The sequence below is a fragment of the Charadrius vociferus genome, unplaced genomic scaffold, assembly GCF_000708025.1.
Source record: "Charadrius vociferus isolate BGI_N301 unplaced genomic scaffold, ASM70802v2 scaffold414, whole genome shotgun sequence".
Classification (NCBI taxonomy): domain Eukaryota; kingdom Metazoa; phylum Chordata; class Aves; order Charadriiformes; family Charadriidae; genus Charadrius; species Charadrius vociferus.
In genome coordinates this window covers 141,178-163,964 of record NW_009648079.1, presented here as the reverse complement: position 1 = coordinate 163,964, position 22,787 = coordinate 141,178, and the positions used below count along the sequence as shown (strand labels likewise).

General features: G+C 37.1%; 1 protein-coding gene across 1 annotated transcript in view; it reads right to left on the bottom strand.

Moving 5' to 3' along the window:
• TMPRSS15 (transmembrane protease, serine 15) overlaps positions 1-22,787 on the bottom strand; it is a 58,774-nt gene that overhangs the window by 1,244 nt on the left and 34,743 nt on the right. Inside the window, exons 15-24 of the mRNA XM_009883863.1 lie at positions 22,068-22,193; positions 21,456-21,605; positions 17,176-17,283; positions 14,492-14,624; positions 8,342-8,437; positions 4,820-4,869; positions 4,158-4,332; positions 2,042-2,223; positions 1,699-1,794; positions 650-789 (exon numbers count right to left, since the gene is read on the bottom strand). Of these exons, the coding sequence (XP_009882165.1) occupies positions 650-789; positions 1,699-1,794; positions 2,042-2,223; positions 4,158-4,332; positions 4,820-4,869; positions 8,342-8,437; positions 14,492-14,624; positions 17,176-17,283; positions 21,456-21,605; positions 22,068-22,193 (1,256 nt within the window). The remainder of the gene's footprint in view (positions 1-649; positions 790-1,698; positions 1,795-2,041; positions 2,224-4,157; positions 4,333-4,819; positions 4,870-8,341; positions 8,438-14,491; positions 14,625-17,175; positions 17,284-21,455; positions 21,606-22,067; positions 22,194-22,787) is intronic.

Sequence of the window (22,787 nt, the reverse complement as noted above, 5' to 3'; positions counted from 1 at the left end):
GTGCTCCTCATCAGACTTGAGGAGAACCAGCCAGCCTCCATGCCATAGACTCCATGTTGCTGGAACAAAAATTATGTGACAGCCAACTCTGACTACATCCTCAAAGAAAAGCAGGGTGTTATAAGCAGAGCTGGAATGGATAAAAACTAGATTGCCTGGAAGCAGCATATGAGATCAATGCAGAAAGGCAACCTGTCCAAAATACTGTGGCATCCACTTACAAAAGGTCTCCAAAGTCTACAGATTCTGGGGAAAAGCATCATTGCTCTCTCTCTTTCAGTACATGAAGCATTTCTGAGTCTTAAATCTATTTGATATTTATTTCCCTGTACTCTGCTTTTCCCTAAGCATGTCCCTCTTTCCTTAGTGGAATTACTCAGCAGTAATTATTCAAAGCTTAGTGCAGAAAATTTCTAGTCGTCATATTTATCTCCCTCCATAGTTGTTTATGTCATGGTGATACAAAATAGATTTTTGTCTTTTCAACTTGTATCTTGATAAAGTATTAAATGGGCAAAATACTGCAAGTAGAAATTACATTAATGGACAGTGGTTGTCCTGCTTTTAATGATCAGAGGATTAAGCAGCACTTTATTCAGTAATTAGATGTGGTGTATGATAGCAGTGCAAATGAGTCTCTTGTATTTACCTGACAGGAATCCACTCCTCCTATGTCATAACCTGCACAGATCATATTCTCAGTAATACTGTATTCTGGCATCCATTGTTGGCATTTTTCATTTGAAATGAGAGGGACCTCTGCTTCTTGCAATATGTCTGAAGTGGGACCTGATGAAAATACAAACTACGTTTACCCACAGTAATAAATATGTACAACCCGCTCAGGACACCAATGGTTTTGTTGTTTTTCCAGCATGCGGGCGTGCTGCTGAGCAGCAAGAAGTCCTGCCTCACGGCTGTATTATTCAGGCTTATACCCCGTAACACAGTCACTGATTAAACAGTGTTCATTAAGAGAATCCTGTCTTTTATTTGTGTAATGGGGCTGAATTTGGTTATAATTAAATCAAGATTACTAAAATCAATGATTTTGAACTCACTGTGGGGAGATCTAAGGGATAATTAAGGACTTAGGAGATTGAATTGTCCACGTTTCCTCACTATTCATTGTGCGCTTTTCATTGGTTATTTCAAGTTTTTATAAACATTTCTGTTACTAATTCCTACCCAAAATTTTAAATGCCATTTCATTCTGAAAATGTGGAAGCAAATGTGTACAAGCAACTGCAGAAGTGAAATGGCATGATCATTATTTCACAGAAACTCCAAATCTGGAGAAACATACATTTCACACATCGGTCAGTATGCTTGAATTTTGGGGAAATTCATTTGCATATTGTCAGAAAGACTAATCTTCCTCCTTCTCCACCCAATATCTGGAAATAAGATGTACATATTTCGTATCGAGAAAAGTAGTCATCATAACTTCTAAGGGGATGCAATACAGTTTTTTCATAATTGAATGATCTTAGATATGTATATTTTTTTTTCTAATAAGTATGTCATAACTCTTTTACTTTGCTTTAAAGAAGGAACAGTGGAGGGGGGTAGTTCCCAAGTTTTCATACTCAGGAGTACCTCTCTAACCTATTCGACCTGAGCAACCCTAGTGGAATCAGGAGCAAGCCTTCCCTCACAGCTTCATGCCTGACATAATTTTCAAAGCAGATGACCCACCTTCATTCATAATACTACCCCAGCCAGCAATGGAGCAGTTAATTCCTGGTAAAAACTGTTGATTTTTTTCTGGTAAGCAGATAGGTTGTATGTAATCTGTGAATGAGAAACAAGCAATCAATTTCAACCTCTTCCCTGTTGTCAGGTTTATAGGAAGTCTCGTAAGAAAATGTTCATTAATTCAAACCCACTTTTTGGGCAAGATAGCCAGTAAGTACTGGACTGACTCCAGAATGATTAAGTTGTAAAAAAAGTACAGCCACCCCATCACCCCCATATGCTTAGCACAGTTGGAGTTTCGCATAACGGAGTAAATCTGCTTTATGAGAAAATAACAACTCACCTGTATATTGCACTTTGTGTTGAAGGTGCATGAGAGCAATATCACTATCTTTTGTACGCTTCATGTAATGAGGATTTATAATTATTTGATCAATGTTCTGAACTACTGTTGAAGGCTGTGTCATATCTGATTGGTCGTACAAGCCAAGAACTGCTTTCCATTGAGAGGGTTTTAATTGCCTCCTAGAAGTTGCAAGGAATATTCACAATTATGAATTGTTAATGAAAGTTTTGAAAAATATGTTAGGTAAAATGCTAATCTTTAACCTCATGTTAATTCATAGCATTTGCACATTTTGTCAAAATAAATAGAATGTAGTGGATGTGCTTACAATTTTGTGGTGGTAATACTATCTTAAACATCCACACTGTAGAAATATGTGGTTGATTTCTTATGTCAAGCTTATAATGCATTATTTATAAAGAATTAATCAGTCAGTAGTGCAGAGGAGGAAAATACATTAACTAAATTACTCTGGCTTTTTAAACACTGTGAAGAATACTGCTGACTGCCCACCAGGCAATTAATATCCATCCCAGTTAGAAAATTATTATGGAATATCTAAAGAATAATAGGTCTAAAATGTCATTAGAAATGCTGCAGCTCATAGACTTAGAAAATTGGTCTCTTAATTTTTTAATCTAAATCGAAAAGGATATGCTAAGACAAAATATGACATCATCTGCATTTTTTGCTGAGCTACACATGCTGTTTTCAGACTGTATTTAAGTTAGAGAACCTAATTATTTGCTATTTTTTAATCACAAGTTCATAGTTTCAAAAATATGTTTCCAGCCTGATTGTTGTACTGAATTGGTTTCTGCTGATCTTCTGGTTTGACATCAAGAGGTTATCTTGTTCTAAACTAGGATCGTTTAAGTTAAATGTTCAGAATTAAGGTGTGAAACTGTAAACTCCCACTTAGGAAAATTCCAGGAAAGTCAAGATGAAACAATGAGATTTAAATGAAAACAGGTGATTTAAGTGAAAAGGAAGTACCAAGACAGGCGTGGATTTATTGTGTGAAAACTAAGAGGGCTTGATCCTTCTCATTTTCGTGTCTTTGTGTGGAATATATCTCCTGTCATGCAATGAGGCAGCATTAATGTATTGGCGTAGTCTCCACTGACTTACTCCTTAGCTATATATAGTGTAAGCTCTCTCTCAATTCTAATTTTGAATATTAATGTTTCTTTTTTTGCCATTCTACTTTCTAGGTGTCTTCTACAGCACTTGTTTTTCTTATAGATATTGTGGAATAAAACCTTAGAAAATACTTAAATATGAATCAGTTCTTTGAATGGTGCAAATAACACCATCTAGAGGATGTCCAGTATTGCCTAATCAATGCACATAAATCGAGATTTATACCAATGATGTGCAGTAAATCTTGATCAATCTGTGATAACATACAGGAGGAACAGGCGACACTGAGTTTACCTTTATGAGGTATGATGTCATCCTTTATACCACTGGCAGAGATTCAACTCGTTAATGGAGGCCCACATTAATTATGGGTTAAGTGCAAATGCTCAGTATTAATACCATATATTTAACATGCTATTCTTCATTGTTCAGAAAACGCTGCTTAGTTTGCATGATTCTCGGCTTTAAGGTAAGGACTGAGGGTTTACCAGAACGTAAAGGAGCCTTTGGCCGAGCCCACAAGTGATTCAAAACACAGTAATTAAACAGCGAGCTAATTGTTATTGTTTTATATCAGTGTCACAAATTATTTGTAATCTGAGGCCTCCTTAGTGAACCTACGCATCAAATGTGTTTCATCATCATGAAAATCAAAAAGAAAAGACGTGGCGCATATGTCATATGGCCGTCTCAACTAGTTGGAAAGATGCCTTGGAGTCAGTGGAGAGAAAGAGGCACTTGTGAATTTATATTAATTTTATTCTAAAGTAAACATCTAGAAACTCTAAAAAGTACTGCTCCCCAGTTATTTCAGTATGATCATATGGAAGTGTGTTTTGCTCTATACAGGATCGACCGATGGCTCGGGTTGTACTTCAGCCCAGCTTTACTGACAGCTATCCACCATTTGGATATGTGCATGTTGTGGGAGTGTCGGAATGTGTTAGCTCACGAGCGCAATGAACATTACCCATATACACAGTGTGCTGCTGTCACCAGCCATTCATCACTGACAAGGGAAGCTCCACAAACAGGTCTGAAATTAAAATGGAGTGAAACTATCCAAGGCCAAGCCTCTCTTTTGGCATCACTTCCACCAACAATCCTTGTTGTATTGTTCTGAGTTACCAGGTGTTTTCCACAAGCTAAAATTAAAAAACAAAACAAAACAAAAAAAACCCAAACAAAACCAAACAACAAAAAAAACCAACAAAAAAAAACAGAAAAAAGAGGTAGATTTTTAGGGGGACATAGCATGTTTTATTATACTAGCTAATATTCTTGGAAAAACAGGTTTTGTACTATCTGACCTGCTATTCAAAAATACTGTGGAAAAAAGTTTGGTGTTTTATAGCTGAAATGAAAATGCCACTTTAAAACTTGGGTTTAGATGTGTTCTTTCCTCACACCTTCTGGATTTTTTATATATGCGTTTTCAGTATAGACCCATCTCTAGTGTATACTTAACTCTGAAAACAAGCGAAGACTGTAAATTTCCCTGTGTTTATATCATTACGAGTATAGGTTTTATAGTTCATTCCCTAACCTTTATATTCAAACTATAAACATTAGGCTTTATGGACTGAACAATTTGATTTCTGTGTGAAATATTCCCAGAGTATGTGTACTTACGTTTAATGTTACATTGCAGATGAACCACCAGATTGTTCAAACAGTGTTCTCTAGAATGAAAGTGCAATTAAATCACAAGTATCTGCACACCAGGTAACACTAAATGACTGTCAAATATACATCTATCCGTCCATCTATGTAAATGTACATAAGCATATATAAACTTATATATATAAGTACATTAGTATATCAGTATCAAACTTAAATATAATATTTTGTCCTACATGTTTTAATCATATTTTAGTTATAAATATACATAATATTATCTATATTAAATGTACACATTCCTCTTCAATGAGCACTTAATTGGTGTATGTTATAGAAATAAAAGTAGACTCCCCTGTGTTTTAGGAGAACGAGTCATCTGTCTGTGACAGATTCTCAACAAAATTTTAACTGTGTTTGCTATTTTTTCTACCTTTTGAGATGTTTTCAATGCCTTACCACTAGAGATCAGTGTGACCAAAGAATTTAAGAGGTCAGTTTGGTATCATTGTATATTTTTACTAAGATTATAATGCACTGTAAAATATATAGCTGCATATACAGGGTTAGAAATTATTTAGCAGAATATAAAGCCAGAATCTGAAGAGCACAAGACCATAGATCAAAACTACTCAAGCGTTTCTGATACCCAGAGGTTTTAAGATTATCTTCATAGCTTGTAATGAATCTAAACACTTGGGACAGTGTGTGTGCTAGCAATTTAAATCTGATATGTACAGAAATATATCAGAGAAAAAAAAAAAGTCTGCCCATGGCTAGTTTACAGTATGCGTTTCCACATCATTTTTTAATAGAAAAAGGAAAGGATACTTTAAGTCTGATATGATATTATGTATCCTTTGCTATGTTTGCTCTAAAATTTGATATCTGTTGTGAGGGAAATAATGCATGACGTGACCCAGCATCTTGGCAGTGGCATAGTGGTGCAAGAAGGGCAGGTGGGAATGGTAACCACCCCCTACCTCCCCAATTACATCTTCACTACAGAAGGGGATAAGAACGAGACATGGCTCCAGCCCTGAATAGTCTCACATAGCCATTTTCCACTTGAAGATCAATGCATAATTTTAAAGCTGTAATTTAAAAAGCGGAAACGAAATTCTGTAATTTGTATTCAAATCTGTATTGGCTTCATAAGGACGTCCCTTGGTAGTGAGACAAACATCAGGGAGGACAACCAGAAATGCATAAACCTACAGGAAACCAATACCATCTTCTGCATAAGCTTCATAGCAACTAAATACTCTTAACCAAGCTCCATCCATAGGCTTTAAAAGGGTGGTCGGCAGTACCGTATATTAGCTCCTTTACCTGGTGCTACGCTTTCTCTTAGGTAGATGCATAAACTAGCCAAACTAACATTCAATGTGTCAGATCTGTCCCTATTTCTTTACATTGAAGAAGGGAGTCACATGTAACGAGGGTCTTCGCCCCATCACCAGTACCTATTGACTGCTTTAGTAGAAATTACTTCAGGGGCTTCTGCATGTTCTTTCTGAAGCTATCTCTCAGTATGAAAAACACATCCTTGCCTGCACTTCAGTTCACCCATCCTCAGCTGCCTCTTGGTCAGCACAGGAGAGTCCAAAAGGCAACAGAGGTATCGCATGTGCTGAATACCCGTCCTGTGTGTCTCTCTGAGTGTCATCTACGAAGCAGCATGTAGGGCAGAAATCTGGAGAAGTTGGGACACCTGTGGGTGTGATCTTCACTTAGGACTGGCAAAAGCAATTATGCCTGTGGAATCTGCTCGCATATATCTTCAAGGCAGGATTTTGCCCTGTTACAAAGCTATCCTGCCAAGAAATACATTACCTAAGGGCATCAGAGAACAGTTTTGCTGTCTCTGCCACCACAGCTTTCCAGTCCTATTGTACGTGCCCTCCTTTACTTCAGTGGTATTTATGCTTGAATAAAGACCAAAGACAATGTGAGAAATACATTTTATAATTTGATTACCAGTTAATGAATTTGGGTTGTTTTTTTTTAATTATCAGATCTGTACATATCATTCATTATAGGTACAAAAAAGCGTGCACATCTGTAATGGTGTCACCCTGTAAAATGATTCCTATCAGCTGTCCAGATGAAACATGGTAGACGATACCTATTTCTGTAACAGAAATACAACTAAGATGAATGAGCTTATTCCATTTCCTCCTGCATTAATCACTTTTTAGTGTTTAATAGATATTAACAGAAGACATCTTTAAATCATTACTGCTCTTTAATATCTCTTGTGGCAATGCTGGTTTAGACATCCACTCAAGAAAAAAAGAAGAATAGCTTGCAATGATATTCCATTAGTTTAAGATACTTTCACCACCAGTGAGAATGATAAATGTTTGGGATTAACAGAGTATAATTAGAACATAAAATGTATCTTTAATTTTTTTTTTTTTTAAAGTGTAGATAAAATACCGCATAGCAAATTAAGAATTCTCTTCTGCTTTGTTACTCTCTGGTGTGTTTATAAAGGAAACCTGAAAGAACATGGACTCTTGCCATCCTTAACATGGTTTCAGGATTTCATCAGACACTAATTTTCTGCCTCGCTGCTTTTGGTAGGATTCCAGAAAAATGTGTATAATAAACCCTCTTATAAGCAGAAAGACAATAATTGAAGTCATTATATATATATATATTTATGATGGCAAGACTTTCTCCTTTTGGAGATGTACTCTAAGTCCCAGAATTTCCTGAGAATATAATCCTATCCTAATGTTACATTTTCATTTAATCTACAACTAATTCTATCACTTTATAGGACCCTTCAGAATCACTACAGCTGTTATTCCAACTAAGAAAGATTAGAATATAATCAAATGTATTCCAAGGATCATCTCACCTAATGATTCTAAATGTGAAAACAAATCCAGAAGTTATTTTTGAGTGGGAATAATTTGTCTAAATATAGATACCTGTCTGTGGATTGCTTACTTTAGCAATCCACAGAGTTTTAAGTCTGTATCAATAAAGCCAATGGATTATAGATTTATGGATTATGGGATCATTGTATTTCAAGAGATGCCTTGATGGTTCACAATTTGGAGTGCTTATATTTATCTATTGATTACAGAGAGAACTCAGTGTGATAACTGCTATATAACTATGGGTGAATGCCACTCCATTTTAATTCTTTTACTATATCATATAATTTAGAGATTTCTAGATAAGAAATGTTTTGTATAAATAGCAGTATTTATCGTTTCCACAGTAAATGTGTAAAGACTTCGCTTAAGATTGTACTGATTGCGAGCTAAAAATGTAGCAAGCATTTCTCTCCTTCAAAATTTGCAATAGATGGACAAGAATGGAAGGGGGAAGAGTGAGTTACTTGCCCAATGTTACACAGAATTCAGCAGTAGACAGAGAATAAAACCTAGATATGTTTATAGTCCTCATACAGAATTATGTTACCTCTCAGATAAACTTGAGCTAGAAATTCATGTATGAATGGCCACCACCATACTTCAAGTTATCCTTTCTATGAAGAAGAAACCTCACTCTACCCACCTTTTTGTAAATATTAAGCTGTGGTTAGCTGGTTTGGTGATGCTGACAAATGGGCCATCTCCAGTGAATAATACAGTTGATGACATATTTGCATCCCTGGAAGCAAAAGACACACATGCGTATTGGGAATGTTTGGGACATTACTATACTGGTGGAACAAACTGTATTTTTTTCCTGAAATAATGAATATCACGAGGCATGAGACTCAGGTTAAAATATGACTCACCTACTTTCACTCTTACATCTATGATTTCTAATGTTACAACAATATTGAAAGAGACAGAAATTAATTATTTTAATAGCAGTAAATTATCAATTTCTGCTTTTCTGTGACACTTTGAAAGTTTTGCACTAGCAATTCTTAAATATATGGAGCTGAAACTTAGTATGCAAAATGGAACAATAATAGCTGAACCTTGGAATATCACAGTTTTGAGGAGGGGTAATTACATTGATACTATACTTTTGTGTGTAGAGAAGAAAAGAAACTGTATTTTATGTCAAGAAGAATCTAAAGGAATAAATGCTACCTTCCTTAGAAATTAAGTTTCACCTTAATCTGTTGAAATCAAAATAACTATGGAATACATCAAGGGTGTCATGTTTCCTATTGAACAGGATCGTTCCTCTGAAGTGGGGTGTACTCCTCAACTCCCTTTTTTTGTAATGATGGTCTTTTGAACACCAAGAGTTCTGTGTACAATTTGTGAGAGAAATTGTTTTGATGTTTACCGCCCATATCCAGGTTTACTTTATAGCCCGTTCTGCATCATATACTTTGTGATTCTGCATATGACCAGCTTGGAACACATGCCCAAGAAACATATTTGCTTTCTTTTGCGGAAGCGTGTGGAAAAAAAGATAGCTGTGGTCAGACTACTTGAGTTTTTTTTGGGTGAGAGCCTATTCCCATCTGACCCTTTAGCCATACATATCTCAGGAGCAAGGAGAGAACCATTTGTGCAGGTTTAATACACATAGAGCTCCTGTGTATCAAGGAAGTACCATCTCCCCTCTTCAAGTGCAGTAAATCTCATTCTCCTGGGAAGTATGAAGTCTAGAATCTGCCTGCAAATATGCTGTGTATGGAGATTAGGACTAGGCACAGGAGAAACGAGGTGTCCAATAGCCCTGCTGTGCCGCTAGGAGAGCTGTACAACCCACCCTACTGAAAAAAAGTCATTGCTGCAGCATTTCTCAACCTGAAAATGACAAAGCCCAATTAACACTGTCTCTAGATATATGTACAACCTAGTATACAGATTTTTTTCAATGTAAAACACTAGTATACTAATATGTACTTCTGAGGTTCCCCCAGAACCCTGTATTGACCTTTTAGGTGGTCCAAGAAAGTAGTAAAGTGCTAACCCAGGTAGGTAGAGTCAAATTCTACGATGAGGAACTTGACTGAGATCAGTCTAATCACTGACTTACGATAAGTGCAAATTTGTGTTAAAGGCACTAAGTTGTTTCTTGAGAGAGTTAGTGAGCAGAAGCTTTTACCAATGTAAAAAATGAACATGCTACCAGCAAAAGCTTAGACTATATATGTTTATGAATATTACTGGATTACATTTTCCATGGCACATTATACCAGGAAACTGCAACTGAGTGCATGTGTGTTCTACTAAATTACTGTAACAGACCCTGTAATAGGACAGACACTATAAAGCTTCCAAGTCAAAGCTTCCACCAACCTCATAATACTTGTGAAGATCTCTCATCTCACCTCAGCATCTTTCTTGGTCTTTTTCAGCGAAGACTGAGCAAACTATTTCCCACTCCTCTGCTTCTTCTTCTTTTTTTTTTTTTTTTAATAAATGCTGAAATTTCTGGATTACAGCTTGGAACTTGTCTGAGCTTCTCTGTAACCACAGGGGCTTTATTAAGCTTCCCCAGCTTTTTGAAATAAAATTTAAAGCCCTTTTTTGAGAACACCTTTGGTAATTTCATTTTGTTTCTTTGTGTGCTGAAGCACACGCAACTGGAAATTTCTAAGCTTTGTGAGTGATTGCAAAAATCAATCCACTAATCTTTTAATTAACTTATTGGTAAATGATGAGGGTTAAGCATTTCTACAAGTATAAGAAATCACATAAATTTCCTGGAGATGTTCAATTTAGTAACAAGAATATAGTTTGTTCTGCTGGTCCAGAAACACTGTGTCACAGGTCTTTAATTTCTTTTAATTGAAATGGAAATCAACTTTTGGAAATCAACTTTTAGAAATCACACAAAAAAAACTTGTCACAAAATTGGCCTTTTCGAGGCTAACCTAGGTGTTAAGTAACCCTCATTTGATTCAACATGCTCACTAGGCAAAACTTACAGAAAAATTAGAGAATGGTCTCAGAAGTTTCTTACACAGAGATCTACAGAGATATCCGTGCAGTGAATTCCTCAGATATTGTTGGTCCTCGTGTACCTGTATACTCTATGGATCACTATGATTTCAGTCTATAACTCTGTCTCAGCTGTGCTCAGTAACATTCAACAGTAGCAAATGTTTGGGAAAGATTTAGATGGTGGTACCATGCTGAAAAAAATATTCAGAATAGGGACAGACGTGCAATTGTCTGATAGCTACAATTCCTTTCCCTGTTAAAATAAAACCTAAAAAAACCACACAAAAAAACCCCACCCAGAAACCAAAAAACCCAACACATTTCTTATTTGAAGAAAGCATGTTTGCATATTTTGCAATTCATTTAGTTCTCAGGCTGTGGGATGTTTGCAGTTTGTTTAATTTGTGTTTGAGTCACAGGGCAGTGTTTCTATTTAATCCACTGATTTTCTGAAAGTTAGAAAAACAAACAATGAAGAATAGTAGCAAATTACAAATAGCAAACTTCCTTTGGCATAAAAAAATCTTTATTTACATGTGGATTCATATGAAAAGCTGCTGTTCTCCAAATGCTTGTGTGCACACAATTTTTTTATATGAAAATTTGCAAATGATAAATAAAAGTAACCTCTCTATACTCTCTGGATTTGAAATGAAGCTTCTTAAGCAATGGGTTTAAGACAAGTTTACTAGCAGTGTCTGATCCTAAGTGAAGCTGTGGACCTACAAATCCAAAAAAATCATTGAAACTTCTGTGTCTTTCAGGTCAAAGTGCACATTATTACTTGGTGGCAACTGACATGAAATTAAGTTGATGTCACATTATCAGGACTGTCCTAATTCTAGTCCTCAATGGTGCAAACACAGGCTGAACACACTGAGAACCAGGTTCTTTCTTGCATCCAGCTCATGGCTCTCATTGTCTCTACAGCAGAGTAAGATCTATGCTGTTTGTTTATTATCTTAATTTATCCATCAGAATAAAATTTTTTTGTGCATCAATTTTGGGAGATTATTGCCACCCCTTTCAGGCCATATGTTATATTCTCAGCACACTGGAGAACCTGGGTCTGACAGTCAAAGACAGAATTTTCTGAGGTATCTCAAGGAGCTAGGCATGTAGCTACTACTGACCATTCGTAAGAGAGGAGGATGAAAACCTAACTGACCTGTCTCACACAAGACATTGTATTCCAATGAACTCATTTCCTTCTCAAGAATTTTGTGAGTTCATGAAGAAAATAGACTGCAGAGTTGAGAGCAAGACCTAAACTCTCAGTCCTTGCTGGACTTTTGGGTATGGCAGAATCGCAAGATCTGCCCCTGTTCCGGGGTACAAGTCAATAAAGACCCAGCTGGCTCTGGTCCCAGAGAAATAAGCATGTTTCATACCAGACCAGTAGAATCATAAAATCACAGAATACCAGGTTGGAAGGGACCTCAAGGATCATCTGGTCCAACCTTAAATGGTGAAATAATGGTGAAAAGCTCAATGTATGATTTTGTTGATTCAGGGAAAAGCGATACTAACAATTCTCAGATTTTGACAGTGTTGTCAGATGCACAGTTACACGTGCAAGCTGAGCAAAGGATCTTGTTCAGGTTTCTCAAGAGCACAAGAGCATCAATTTCTGCAGCTTGCACTCCAGACTCATTAAGAATATTTGTAAATGATTTGTCTAAGCTGTATTTTGTAAATGAACACATAGGCAGTTTTGCTTCCTGTTTGGCACATATCACAAGTGCGACAGCCACATACTTGAAAAATGGAGGCAAAAGGATTCACAAGTGTAATTTATGAGAATCTTTATGGAACATTGCACTTTCTAGCCCAGCTACATAAATGATCAGGACATGCTACCTGTCATTTCAGTTCTTTTCATAAATTAAACCGTAAAAGACAGTAGCAAATGTATAAGCAATTAACAGCAAAAGTAAATTGTCCGAGATGAACCTTAGCCTCTTTCTCTAACAAAGCATGATTCTAGGTAATTATTCAGTAGAGGAGCATGAGCTATAGCCTACTCAAGACCTATTATTACAAACATCCATTTAGCAACAAATATGGCACCACTTATTAACAAATATGCTGCTACAGGGTGATTCGTGGAAGGCAGAAATAACATGCTGCTTACAGGAGTAATATATATGAAAATTTTATTTTATTCTCTTCTGTAGGATCAGTAACAGCAGCAGCACCCAGGATACGAGCATGCAATAGAATTTAGGTTTTAAAAATACTTTTTCTTGGCAATGGGAATATGTAATAAACTGAGAAATAGAATTAAAAAGAAGTAACTAGGAAACCTAATAAGATTTTTTTTTTAACAAGTATATCTGACTAGTTTATAGAGACAAACTGAAACATATTGCCACTGAATGCTATGGAGACAAATGCATAAGTAATTTTTAAAAGGTAATAGAGAGTGGCATGGAAAACAAGGTTCACTGAAGCCTATCAAATATAAAAATGTAAATTAAACCAACAGAGTGGAGTCTCCCACTCTGGAGACATTCAAACCCCGCCTGGATGCTGTCCTGTGCAACCTGCTGTAGGTGACCCTGCTCTGGGAGGGGGGTTGGACTAGATGATCTCCAGAGGTCCCTTCCAACCCTGACCATTCTGTGATTCTGAGACCACAAAATGACTAGTGTCCAGTAGTTATAGAGGGACAGGAGGCAGGGGAGAAGGAGAAAGAATCAGACGAAGAAGGATACTGGCCACTGTAAAGGACAAGGTATTTGACTAGAAGAATGGTTAGTCATAGTCTGTATGTTCTTATATGTATGTGTAAATGAGATAGCTACATACATACATAAATTACAATCAGGAGTTGTACTTGCAGGTGTCTGATATTTACATAAATGCAGTAGCTACCCAAAGGGAAAAAAAGTAAAAAAAAACCAAACCAGCACACATTCATCCAATGACTAAAAATATTTTCAAATAACACTTGGATATTTTTCTAAGTCCTCCTAACTGTGATTTCTACAATTAATTTACGGGAAGGGCATTTGCATGCATCCTACTTTGGTCAGATACCAACATAATGAATTGCAAGCTTAGAATTTAATTTGATTATTACTTGGATGAGTGACATTCCCTAAAAACCTCAACACCGTAGGAAAGCTATTTGTTATTCAGTGGATAGCAGTGAAGTTGTGTACAGTGTAAGTCAGGCCATAATTTAGGCCATAAATTTTACTATAGATTGAAAAATACAACACTTCTGCACTCAACCCTCCCCACCTCTCCCCTGGAAATTCTGCTGAACAGTGACTGAAGCCAAATCTGTATACCTCAAGAGAAATACAGTTTCCTCTCCCAACAGCTCAGGTCTAATGAGAAGTATGAAATGTATTGGGAGCCCAGTAGCAGAATACCCAAGTGATTATCCTGAATTTACTTCAAATGAACATTAGTGTGATAGCAGAGTAGCCAAGGCGGCTGTTTGCTCCAGCTTTACTCTTGAGCCATCCTCATAAAAGCAAAGACGTGAATGGTTACATAAAGCGATAAAAGACTAATACCTCCACGTCAGTCTCCCAATGTTCTCCAATATGTATCTTCATGCCTAATCTGCGATATTCAGAGTCATAAATCCTGTAATGAATGCCATCAAAACAGGGTTTGCAAAACTTACTTACAAATTTGTTGGCAGACCAAGAACTTCACCTGCCACAGAAAAGTATATTTTCCCTTTTCTTGGATGGAAAAGACACCAGTAAAATGATGAGGAAAATACCAATATGCAGACTCAACAAACGTCCAACCAAGTTACAAGGGCAAAATATTTTTCACTCACCCAAACCCCAGCAGCTGGCAAATACTGGCCGAAATCTGTTCATTCCAGTCATTTGCACACGCCAGGTGCCACGTCTTCCCAATCCTGGCCTGTACCAGCCCTTCGGTGGTTAGAGAACCATTAAGCAATCTCACTGTAGACCAAAATGGACAGAAACATTTCAGATAGGTGGTAAACCACCCTTGCTCCCACCCCAAGCAAACAGAAATGTAATATAAACAGATTTATTATTGCCAACAAAGAACAAAAAAATTAAAATATGTTAAAGCAGTAATAAACCCAGCATCTTCAGGATGTTGTGTTTCCACAGGAAGGAAATGTTATTGTTATCTCTTTCTATATTTCTGCCACAGGTGAGTTTCATACCCTATATTTTGCAAATGTCTCAAGCATAGACAATAAACCATACATTTTTCATCAACTCTACCAATGTTTTTTCTTAGCCAGCATTATGTAATTTCCACATACTGTGTGAACCTTTAGCTACACAATGCTCAGTAACACTGATTGGGAGTAAGGTTAAAACCAGAACTGACAGAAATATCGCATTTTCCGGTTCCAATTGCTATGAGAATTTTCACTGTTTTCATTACAGTTTTAGTTAAAATACACACACATACAAATGATAAAAGCTCCCTGAAAACCAATCTTTCTATCAAAACTTTTCCCAAAGCAAAATATTCAGAACAAAAATTCAGAAACTCATTAAGTATTTGGTGAAAAAATTTTATGCTGTTGGCATAGTGACTAAGGAAGTTGGACCATCCGATATATGTCTTAGGAGCTAGAGCTGCATTTCAGGCAGACGGCAGTTATTAACAGCATGAGGTAGGGAAAAGCAAACAATGCATTTGAAATTTGCTGCTTGCCAAAATATATTTTTTTTTAATCTCAGTTGTTCAGAAAAACTTTTTCCACCAAAATATTTCCACAGAAAAATGAAATGTACCCACTATAGTAATTATTTAATGGTAAACCTCAATCATGAAAAGTCTCAGAATTTCATGTACTGTGAGATTTCTCCAAAATACTTTTGACATGTCTCCTCTCTTCTACTTGAACTATAATTCCTTTTCCTTTCTCCTCATCAGATTCTTGTTCTTCTCCAAATACATTGTGGGTAAGGAATAAGAGTCACTGAACACTCAATAACTGCTTAATTCAAATGTCATATATTTTAGAATTCTGCAAAGGAAAATATATCCAATGCCTTTTCTTTGCAGTCCCTGGGAAGCTTCAGAAGTTGGAGCGTTTGAAAATTACAGTTTGTCTAGTTCAAATTGTCACTTCTGATAAGAAATTGAAATTGGTTTCAGGAAAATGAGCAAGACTTTTGGACACTGAAAAGACTCAATGTGAGGATGTCTAATTGGATTTTCATTTTATTTTAAGGCTTAGATTGATTCAGCCAATGTTTAGATTAAATGGGTTTTTGGAAACAATTCTCCCAGTCCTTTAATGTGAGGTAAGTTGTTATGAAGTAATAGACAATCTATGGCAAAATAAATCTTTGGGAAAATGTATATCATGTTAATATAGGTGATGGTTACCTTGTTCTCATCTTCTCTAGCAATGGCTTGAAAAACCCATTCAGGTCGTCTTTGCTTAAGAAGAAGCTGAAGTGAATTATATTCTATGTATTTTAAAGGAAGAATATGTTTGCAACAAAGTAGCTAATTGTACTAATGTGAAGAGCGAATCCATGACTTTGACATATATATACATATAAATATATTTGTGTATATATATGAATATATATATTTATGCATGTAAGAGATGCTGAAATCAATGGGAACTGTCAACACCCATCCAAGGATCCTTATCAGTCCTGCTTAAAACAAAGGAAGACTATGTTGTACTGAGCTTAAAAGCCCAGTTTTAACTCTTTCATTAGTGCTCCATAATAGATTGTTAGCAAAGCACTTTTTGTCAGAAACAGCAGTTTAATTTCTGTGCTAGGCCCAACATGATTTCAACATCACTTTCACATTAAAATTATTGTTTAGAGAATGCTATTTCCATGTTATGTAAAATGAAGCGATAAACTGTTCACCTACATTTTGGAAAGAACCATTTTACCAGAGGACTAAGCAGTAGCAGCTATTGGTCTCCTTGTTGTAGAAACATGCACATCCACTATGAGCAACGGATGCTGCTTTTGCAGCTGTGTCATCCTTTCTCCCTATGGCAATGTCTCCACAAGATGGTGTCCAGGCAGGCTGGAGGGTGCCACATGCTGCAGTTTGGCTTCACACCCACAAGAATATTTGGAAGTTTCCATCAAGAAGCCTCTTATTCTCTGCCCTACACTGCAGAATTCATACTGTTGTGAAACTCAAATTAATTATGGCAAAAATTGGTAGAATTTGGGAATATGAAACGGATACAGAAGAAAACCATGCAATGAGTTTTCATTTAATATTGAATCCATTATAAACAGCCGGAGTTTTAAGCAGAGAGGAACTTCCTACCTGTTCCAGAGATCTTCACCAGCTTACATACACTATCTCAGAAAAGTGACTTTGGTTTTTTGGTCCTGTCAAACTCAACAAGGTACTGCTGTGTAAATTGGCATGGTATGCATGCAGCTGCAGTAATTTACTCTGAGGTTTTGTGGCTGTTTTCCTAGGTAATTCCTACCAAATATGTGTGCATTACTTCTCTTTGTATAAAGGAAACCTTACCACACTTTGCTTCATCAGAGCCATCTTCACACTGAGGTAGGTTGTCACAAAGGTTATGCAATGGTATACACTCCCCGCTACCACACTGATGCTCGTCACTTGCACAAGCTCCTGAAGGAAAACAGGAAAGGAAAATTAGTCTGTAATTACGAGGGAGATTGATGTTCACTGGAGATCATACAGTTGACCTGAAAGAAAAATTAAGTGGATAGTATACAGAACCTTTGATTTCCTTTTCTTTCCTTTCTTATCCATCTCTTTTCTAAAATAATGATTATTTTCAGATCAATAGAAGATAATTACACAAAATATTCTATAAGCAGCTGGGAGAAGTCTCACAGTCACTAGCTCTTGTTCCTGTGGGGAACTTCAACTTAGCAGATATCTGCTGGAAACAATACAGCAGAAAGAAAGCAGCCTAGGAGGTTCCTGGAGTGTGTTGAAGATAACTTCCTGACAAAGCTGGTGAGTGAGCCAACTAGGGAAGGCACCCTGCTAGACTGGTTGTTTGTGAACAAAGAAGGCCTTGTGGGTGATGTGATGGCAGGAGGCTGTCTTGGCCATTACTACCAAGAAATGATAGAGTTTTCAGTTCTCAGAGAAGTAAGGAGGGGAGTTAGTAGAACTGCTACCTGAGAATACCATAGGGCAGACTTTGGCCTGTTTAGGGGCCTGGTTGACATAATCCTATGGGAGGCAGTCCTGAAGGGTAAAGGAGTCCAGGAAAGCTGGACGTTCTTCAAGAGGAAATCTTAAAAGTGCAGGAGCAGGCTGTCCCCATCTGCCAAAAGACAAGACAGCGGGGAAGAAGACTGGCCTGGCTGAACAGAGAGCTTTGGATGGAACTCAGGAGAAAAAAGAGAATTTATGAGCTTTGGAAGAAGGGGCAGGCAACTTAGGAGAACTACAAGGATGTTGTGAGGTTATGCAGGGAGAAAATTAGAAGGTCCAAAGCCCTACTAGAACTTACTCTGGCCACTGCCATAAGAGACAATAAAAACTGTTTCTATAAATACGTTAACAATAAAAGGAGGCCTAAGGAGAATCTCTATCCTCTATTGGATGTGGGGGGAAATATAGTGACAAAGGAAAAGGCTGAGGTATTTAATGCCTTCTTTACCTCAGTCTTTAATAGTAAGACCAGTTGTTCTCAGCGTACCCGGCCCCCTGAGCTGGAAAACAGAGACAGGGAGCAGAATGCAGTCCCCATAAGCCAAAGTGAAACGATTAGCAACCTGTTACTCCGCTTAGACACATGCAAGTCTACAGGGCCAGATGGGATCCACCCAAGGGCACTGTGGGAGCTGGTGGATGTGCTTACCAAGCCACTTTCAATAATTTGTAAGTAGTCCTGGCTAACCAAGGAGGTCCCAGTTGACTGGAAGATAGCAAATGTGAGGCTTGTCAGTGTGATGTCAGTTTTGGGGAAGGTTATGGAGCAGACCATCTTGACTGCTGTCACATGGCATGTGCAGGACAACCAGTTGATCAAGCCCAGTCAGCATGGGTTCATGAAAGGCAGGTCCTGCTTGACTAATGTGGTCTCCTTCTATAATAAGTTGATCAGCTTAGTGGATGAGGGAAAGGCTGTGGATGTTGTCTACCTAGACTTTAGTAAAGCCTTTGACACTGTTTCCCACAGCATTCTCCTGGAGAAACTGGCTGCTCATGGCTTGGATGGGTGTACTCTTCACTGGGTTAAAAACTGGCTGGAAGGCTGGGCCCAAAGAGTTGTGGTGAAAGGAGTCAAATCCAGTTGATGGCTGTTCACAAGTGGTGTTCCCCAGGGCTCAGTATTGGGGCCAGTTATTTTTCATATCTTTATCAATGACCTGGATGAGGGGATTGAGTGCACCCTCAGTAAGTTTGCAGATGACATCAAGTTGCACGGGAATGTTGATCTGGTTGAGGGTAGGAAGGCTCTGCAGAGGGATCTGGACAGGTTGGATCAATGGATCGAGGCCAGTGGTATGAGATTCAACAAGGCCGAGTGCCAGGTCCTGCACTTGGGTCACAACAACCCCATGCAGCACTACGGGCTTGGGGAAGAGTCGTTGGAAAGCTGCCCAGTGGAAAAGGACCAGCGGGTGTTGGTTGAAAGCTGGCTGAGAACAAGCCAGAGATGTGCCAAGGCAGTCAAGAAAGCCAGTAGCATCCAGGCCTGTATCAGGAATAGTGTGGCAAGCAGGACTAGGATTGTCCCCCTGTACTCAGCACTGGTGAGGCTGCACCTCGAGTACTGTGTTCAGTTTGGGGCTACTTCCTCACTACAAGAAAGATATTGAGGTGTTGGAGCATGTCCAGAGAAAGGCACATATGCATGTAAAATGATTCATTCTTCAGTCAGTAGGGCCTGGTGTACAATATGGAAGCAAAAGAATACGGTCTTTTTTTTTAATAAAAAAGGCTTGAACCAGATTTTCACACATTCAGTGTCCATAACTGATACTAGATTGTCCATGGAACTTAATTTTTCTATTGTATTATATGCTGCCAAAAAGTATTTCCTTTCAAAGTATGTTTCCTTTTAAAAAACTCAATATTTCATGGAAAAAATAAAATAAAATAGAAATACCTGCCTTGCTTGTAAAATTGATTTATTTACTGACAATCCTTTTATCCTTGGGCCTGCATGCTAATTATATTAGTCTCTGTCCTTTGGCTGCAATCATCATGAATAAGCATAATTCTTTTGCAAATGGAACCTCTTTAATATATTTAACCAGAACTGGCAATGGCCACTTTTAAGAACTCTGCCTTGCTAAGCTTAATTTTTATTTTACAGCAAAATATAGGCAAAGATGGCTCAGCAAAGATGCTGAACCAGCTAAAGTAAAAAGCATAGTGTAGCTGGACTGAAGAAATGTGACAAAGAAGGTAGAACAAGAAGCGGTAAAATGGTCAAATGTCCATATAAACCTACCTCTCAGTCTTGCACAAGGGGACTAAATGGAGTTGATTTTACAAAGGTAAATCAACGGTTAATTTTTTTTTTTAAATATTAAGAAAATTTATTTTTTTTATTACTTTTAATCTCTAAAAAAGCTGCAGCTAGCTGAACACATGCTGGGAGACACTTGCCTTTTTAAGCTTAATTTTTATTTTACAGCAAAATATGGGCAAAGATGGCTCAGCAAAGATGCTGAACCAGCTAAAGTAAAAAGCATAGTGTAGCTGGACTGAAGAAATGTGACAAAGAAGGTAGAACAAGAAGCGGTAAAATGGTCAAATGTCCATATAAACCTACCTCTCAGTCTTGCACAAGGGGACTAAATGGAGTTGATTTTACAAAGGTAAATCAACGGTTAATTTTTTTTTAAATATTAAGAAAATTAATATTATTATTATTACTTTTAATCTATAAAAAAGCTGCAGCTAGCTGAACATGCTGGGAGACACTTGCCTTTTATGATATTTAAAATAAGAAAAAGAGCGTAGAGTGTTGACTTTCTGTTCATGAAAAATGAATGGTACTTCACACATCTCTGAATGCATACTGCTTTTTCTTGCTGTTTTTCCTGTTGTCAGACTTCCACAAAAGTAACACAAAGTCTCTAATTAATTCCATCAAGATTTGGCCCAGAGTTAGTGTAAGTATTTGTATGGGTAAGCATATTGCTGTTCCATGTACTTTACCATTTGGCTCCATTTCTCATGTTTTTGGAGAGCCGATTGCTGAATTACTTATATGAGTGATAAGACTAATTGAAGTCCCCAACAAAACCAGGAGTCTTTCAGAAGGGGACTGGCTGGGACCAGAAACACTGCTGTCCAAATATTTAAAAGACTAGCTCTTCCCAGATCCTTCACACGCTAAGGGCCAAAGTTTTAAAGATGCAAGAAGGACCATATTGCAAATATTAATCAAAGTTACCATAACCATTTTCTCTTCTAGTGGATGTGATCGATAATATTTTACAAATGCATTTAAACACACATTAATGACACCCCTAATGAGTCACAAAGTGATGTTTTTTTCTGGTGCTTGTAAAGGGAATTGTTCATATTTGCCCTCTTAACATTTAAGCAGTTTGTGGTCAAAATAGAGTCAATTTTTTATGTAATATCACACAGAGTTGCAGATGATACAGACATTGGTCTAGCTACACTCAAGCAAAAAACCTGTCACTTTTGCTGCTAGAAAACATAAAGTACAGATGGGTAACCATTAGGCTTTTCTTCTTTAACTTCATATTTCTATTGATCAAGGTCTGAGAGTCACCTTCCACTCTTCACTTTTTCTCAGATGTATTTGACCAGTGGTATAACCTTTTAAATACAAGAGTTCATATGCTTACCTAAATGGTAGCCAGTAGTAAAGTTTGCAAGAAATCCCTTCTTCATTACAGACTTGTCCGTAAGAAGGATTACTGTCATCTGGTTTGTTGTAGAGAAGACATCTGGCAATGGGTCTTGTCCTGTATAGACAGCTATTCTCCAGGAGAACATGAATACGTTGTTCTTATGTATTTCAAAATGTTTTGGGTTCAAAAGCAAATACAGCTACCACATGAATGCAGTTCTTCACCCAAACCTAACTGTTATCAGACTGTGATGATCAAAGCTCACCCCCAAATTTGACACATCAGTATAGAAAAGTAACATTCAACTCAGAGATTATGCTTCTTTTTGTCCACATACATAAACAGTCTTATTTACTGAGAAATTAATTTCATTTGGATTGCATAGGAAACCGAGTGTGTGCAAACATTTGGGAAATGTGACGTCACATACAGTATGCTTTTTCAAGTTTTCCTCCTAATTCCTGAGACCCAAAAATTTGAAGAAGGGTAGAATAAAATTAGAGAGAATTAATTTCCTTTATGTTATATCCATCAGTTTGCTCCAGCTGTCTGATTACATTCATATTATTACCAAATGCTGTTACTTGCCCAAAAGTAAGGAATTTGGTCCTCTGCCATCTCTGACTTCAACTACATCATGAATATTTTCCAGATCAAACACCTGAAAATGAAGTTGAATGTTTTTTCCCTTTTCAGCATTTAAATACCACACACCTAGAAAATAATAACACACACAAAAATCACCTTTTCAGTTTTACATTTACTGTGTCATTTTCATGTTGAAAGATTTTGGGGAAAAAAATGTCTGCTAAACTTTTAAGAAATACTCAAGAGACTTAGAAGTCTGAATCTTATCTTTAAAAGTTGCTTATACTGTCAAGCTCCAAAATTCAATTGACTCTCATTCTCTAAAACACTTTTAGAAAACTGGGTTTAGGGTCCTAAGACATAAACGTATGCATTTTTTACTATTCACGACAACTGTGAGTTTCCCTAAGGCAGCAAAGCTGATTCTTTTGTAACTGCAAAAATGTGCAAATAGTTTCATCACTTAAATCTTATTTGATAGTGAGATAATTTTTATAATCAATCACAGAAGCCTGTCTTTCAAGTTAGATGTCTTTTTACAGAAGTATATGCTTCTGTTTAGCTTGTGCTTTATCATACTTAATCTATGTAAGTGTGGATACCATAGAAATCTTGTAACTAAAGTGAAAAAAAAACCACACCCACAGCTGGTTTTTAATTTGTTCATAGCATGAGAAGTATTTTCTCTCTAGTAAAATCTCATTTGAGAACTTGTGAAAT